General features: G+C 39.6%; 1 protein-coding gene and 1 pseudogene across 6 annotated transcripts in view; both read right to left on the reverse strand.

Moving 5' to 3' along the window:
* The window catches only part of LOC132843969 (SH3 and cysteine-rich domain-containing protein 3-like), a 7,755-nt pseudogene extending 7,113 nt beyond the window's left edge, over positions 1 to 642 (reverse strand).
* A 461-nt stretch (positions 643 to 1,103) lies between these two features.
* Positions 1,104 to 5,000, reverse strand: part of LOC132844581 (R3H domain-containing protein 2) — a 53,120-nt gene continuing 49,223 nt past the window's right edge. For all 6 annotated transcript variants that reach the window (XM_060868163.1, XM_060868161.1, XM_060868160.1 and 3 more), the window contains 4 exons: positions 3,687 to 3,831; positions 2,868 to 2,968; positions 2,675 to 2,759; positions 1,104 to 2,320 (listed from right to left, as the gene is read on the reverse strand). In XM_060868163.1, the coding sequence (XP_060724146.1) occupies positions 1,962 to 2,320; positions 2,675 to 2,759; positions 2,868 to 2,968; positions 3,687 to 3,831 (690 nt within the window). In that variant the 3' untranslated portion in view covers positions 1,104 to 1,961. The remainder of the gene's footprint in view (positions 2,321 to 2,674; positions 2,760 to 2,867; positions 2,969 to 3,686; positions 3,832 to 5,000) is intronic.

Consider the following 5,000-nt stretch of genomic DNA (forward strand, 5'->3'; position numbering starts at 1 on the left):
ATGACAGTAAGCAGATCAGCTGCGAAACTACTGTACAGACAACAGGGGGCGCTGTAACATTAAACATAAAAAAAGCATCTTCATTGCATAACATACTGGATCTAAATTTAGGTTTATTTTATTTTTAGCACTTTTAAAATAATTTACACCACAATTTTGAATTATAAGCATATTTAGACAATAGCAAGAAAATGAATGCATGGTGGTCGATTACAATTTGTAGCAGGAATCACACTTCAAATAGATAATTATAAATAAATAAAACAAAATGTTTCCATTTTTAAGGTTCCAGTCTCAACATTTTAAACGTAAGTTACATTAAATCTACAAACCATTTTTACACGATTTAATGTTTAAATCTCAATTCAAATCTCAAGCAAAATGAACTATTAACTAAAGCATCATCTGAAATAAAAGCTTGTATTTTTTCTGAACCAATTCAAAAAACTCTTCTTTTCTTCATTCATTTAAATCTTACCTTAGACAACGTATGCTGGCTTTGGCCGAACATCGGCTGGTTTAAGGGAAGTACTGTAAGCAACGTTCAGAGCTGAACTCAAACCCATCACCCGCTTCCCAACAGGTGGGGAATTCAAGCAGACATGACTGCTCCTATTAGACATGTGTGAGTCAATGTGTGTGGACCACAAACAGTATGTGTAACAGCTGCACCTGTCAGGGGTTTATACCCTACTGAAAGCATGAACAAGCCAAATGGACTATTCAAATCCTCAAATCCTCTAATCGCCAGTCCCTTCTGAATAAAACTTTTAGCAGACAATTTGACCTTAAGTCCATGTAAATAGTGTGTCAGCCATATAAGTTCCTTTGCATTTTCATGTAGAAAACTTTATTAGAACAAGTGCATTAATATATCGATTTGTTCTATTATATTCCATAGTTTCATTTGTTAATCGGATTTCCAAGGATCCAAGGATTTTCAATAGCTTTTCTCTTTTAATTGAATCAAGTGCTCATTATTTCAAATAATAAGTAATATTATAACCCAAGTTATTATTAATCATTATATATTTACGTCCTTCATCTCTCATTCTCTACAAATAACCTCATTCCCTCTTCATTCAAGAACACACACAAAAAGGTTTCTTTTGTCTTCTTTTATATTTTTAAAAACAAACAAAAAGAACAGAAGAAATGGAATTTACAGTAGACATTTGCAATCTTTGTGCACTTAAATACCTCAAGAGAACTTTCTGCACAGCCGTCACAAAAAAAAGATGCGAAACACAACGATGAATGAGGAAAAGACAAGGGATTGTAGGAAGGGGGATGAGGGGAAGTTGTGTAAAGGAACAGATTGTAGAGGAACTTTAACTTATCCACCTGGGGGGAAAGAAATCACTGAATATATAGATTTTTTATAATCCTTACATCACTTATATAAATATATCGAACAAAAGAGGGACGATATTTCAGTATTTTATCTGAGAGAGAGAGAGAGAGAGAGAGAGAGAGAGAGAGAGAATATGAGAAAGAAGAGCGCAATACAGAAGTTCACGACAGCATTAAGGCAAACAGAAAGCAAGAGAAAGAAGAGAGAAAGCCGTCTTGAAAGTGCAGAAAAGGCGCGCAAGAGTGAGAAAAGAGAAAGAGGAGGAACATCAGAAAAAAGAACATGATGGATGAAATATGAGCCAGAGAGAGGGAGAGAGAAGGCGTATGTATGATTGAAGGAGAGACGCGATGAAAAGAGAGACAGAAAAATTTGAGGAGCCTGTCCAACACCCTCTGTCCAGTGCATGGCCATGTGTGTAAGTGTGTGCGCATCTGTGTGTACATAAGGAATTATATATACAGAGGTACAACAGAGGTACACATGCTTACGTGCGTTATGTCCTCTTTGCGTAATGATACAAAAAAAAAGACTGCGAAAATCAGTAGGATCTCTCTCTTCTCTCTGTTCTTCCAAACCTCTCCTCTCCCGCTCTCTCTCTTTTTGCTCACTGTGAGCTAGCTCTCTCTAGTACGCGCAGGTCATAGTTCTTTTTGGCAGTGCGCAGTTTGAACAGACTTCCTCCACTGTTGTTGAGCTTAAAGGAAGCACTTTGTGCAGCCATGGTGTTGGGAAACACTGCCACCACGGTGTAGAGGTGTGCTGGGTCGTGGGTGTCACCCTTTCCTACTGCCCCGTTGCCAGCAGCTCCATGCACTTGGGTTGTGCCAGTTCCCCGGCATGCCTGAGGCTCCTTCAGCCACTGGATCTTGGCCCCACACATCGAGAGCTGGTTGAAGAGTTTGTCTGCCTCTGTGCGAGAGATGCCCTCAGGCAGGTCTGTAACCTCCAGCACACGGCTCACCACTGCACAGAGAAACGGGTTGATACTGTGAAGCCATGCACTGAGTAGTAGTAAAGAACTTTATTTTATAACTGCAGCATTGCTGTCTTTGTAGGTGGAACACAGCATCATGTCACTCAGCAACATAAATCAAGTACTCTGGCTCTAAAGTATTCACTGACTGGCAGAGGTGAAGACAAATGCTATGGCTGAACATTACACTATACAGGCTACTGCAGGTAACGTAGCTCAGCACTGATTTTACACTAATGACATTTACACAAATTTTAGCCATATTGCCCAATCTGTTGTTTTAGCACTAAAGTAAAGATTTACAGTGTGTGTTTGCGTGTGTGCCTGTGTGTGTGCAGCCATACCCACGTCAGTAGTGCCTAAATCTGTAGAGGCAGATTTCAATGTCTGTTTCTTTCCTCTGGCGCCATGCTTGATCACTCCTGAGCTCTGTGGACAGAGATGCACAAATTTAGCAGGTTTACAAGGTTTTCATAGAGGGAAGCACAGTGAGAGACAAGAGAATGTATACACGAATACATGTGCATGCATGTTCACCTGGTGGGAGCAGTAGGAGGACTGGCTATGGTTGTGCATGATAGTTGGGGGACACAAACTATACTGCAGGGGCTGCCCCAGTAACGAATAGCGTCCATCTCCTGTATCATACACACAGCAAACTGTTTAGGGTTTGTAGACCAAAGGCAGCATATTCAGGTCACATTATCAGTAGAGCAGTAGGGAATGCAGATCTAACATGTTTGTGTTTGGATGTGTACAGTAGAGCATAATGAGGTCACACTGATCTGTTGGCTAGCAGGGTGACAGTGACACACATCTTGAACTAATATCTCTGACAGCATTGTGTATATTTCTCTATACTTGGCTGTCTGGGAAACCCCATCTGATATCAGTGTGGCTGACACAACAACTTTAAGAACCTATAAATATATTACAGCAAAACTACATTGAAATATGTTTTACTCTTTCCTTGGCATCACACATTTTCATCAAGTTATTGGATAGCAACATGCCATAGAGAAACGAATGGGAATCAAATCAGTTTCATTTGTAGAATTTTACACTTGTTATGTTATAGTAATAACGAATGAGTAACAAAGCATTGTCACGATTCTGCCGTCTCAAAAAATATGAATCAAACCTTTACACGCAAGCTATGCAACATGTATATTTGCTGTAAAGTATAAGGTGATTATAGTGTGTTTTATATCTATAGATGCCATTTGAAATATATATTGTAATCCAATTAATGTAAACTGAGCATTTTATTTTTACCTCTGTACTGGAAAGGTGTCACATTGTGGTGCAAAATTGACTACGTATTGTGTAGTGAAATGAATGTTACATTAGTGTTACCTTGTGTGGGTCCACCAGGCCGTGGAAACTGGGAAATGAGAGGCAGTGGGCCGAGTCCAGGACACACATTGTTTCCACTGTTCGATGGAGTGGGAGTGGGTGACTGAGTAGGAGATGGCAGCGGACTACTTAACTGAGTGCTGACCTACAGAGACAGAAGAGAAAGAGATACAGAGAAAAAAAAAAAGAGAGAGAGAGAGAGAGAGAGAGAGAGAGAGAGAGATGCAGAAAAAGAGAGAGATAGAGAGATGCAGAGAGAGAGAGATGGAGAGAAAGAGAGAGATAGAGAGAGAAAGAGAGAGAAAGAGAAAGATGCACAGAGAGAGAGAGAGAGATGCAGAGAGAGAGAGATGGAGAGAAAGAGAGAGAGATAGAGAGAGAAAGAGAAAGAAAGAAAGATGCAGAGAGAGAGAGAGAGAGAGAGAGAGAGAGAGAGATGCAGAGAGAGAGAGATGGAGAGAAAGAGAGAGAGAGAAAGAGAAAGATGCACAGAGAGAGAGAGAGAGAGAGATGCAGAGAGAGAGAGATGGAGAGAAAGAGAGAGAGATAGAGAGAGAAAGAGAGAGAAAGAGAAAGATGCACAGAGAGAGAGAGAGAGATAGAGAGAGAGATAGAGAGAGAAAGAGAAAGAAAGAAAGAAAGATGCAGAGAGAGAGAGAGAGAGAGAGAGAGAGAGAGAGATGCAGAGAGAGATACAGAGAGAAAGAAAAAGAGAGAGGAGAGTGTGCAGGTTAGAAATAGTAGTGTGTTTTAGGACTGCCAATTTCCCTTAAAAGTTGAGTTTGAATTAAAGCAGAAAGGGCTCGCTTTCATCTCCCATGGTTCATGTCATACAAATGCAAAGAAAATCACAAGGGCACAATAATAACGGACTCGCTCTAAAATGTACATGCGGGTTTACTTCTAGATAGATCAAAGATATCTTTTTTTTTTGCATGTACCTGCATGTTAATAATATTCTCTGCTTTTTTCCCCCAGTAAAAAAGTAAAGAAAAAAAAAACATTCCTTATTTTGTCTTGAATCAGATAAATGGACAATGATAATAATTCTAACAAGTGTGGCATTGCCTATTTATTTTTTATTTAGTCTATTGCTTTCTCTATTTTTTCCAACAACTATACTACTTTTTTACAACTGGACATTTACACCTAGACTAGCTGGCTGCAGATAAACTGAATTAAAAGCAAGAGAGTGTTCACTCTGGTGCAGCCCCCAGCACACTTAGGGCAAATGTTCTGTTGATTAGATAAGGTATAACATGAGGACATCATGTCCACAATATGTCTTTTCAGATCAAGCCATAGAAAGGGTGT

Source organism: Tachysurus vachellii, chromosome 4, assembly GCF_030014155.1.
Source record: "Tachysurus vachellii isolate PV-2020 chromosome 4, HZAU_Pvac_v1, whole genome shotgun sequence".
Taxonomy (NCBI): domain Eukaryota; kingdom Metazoa; phylum Chordata; class Actinopteri; order Siluriformes; family Bagridae; genus Tachysurus; species Tachysurus vachellii.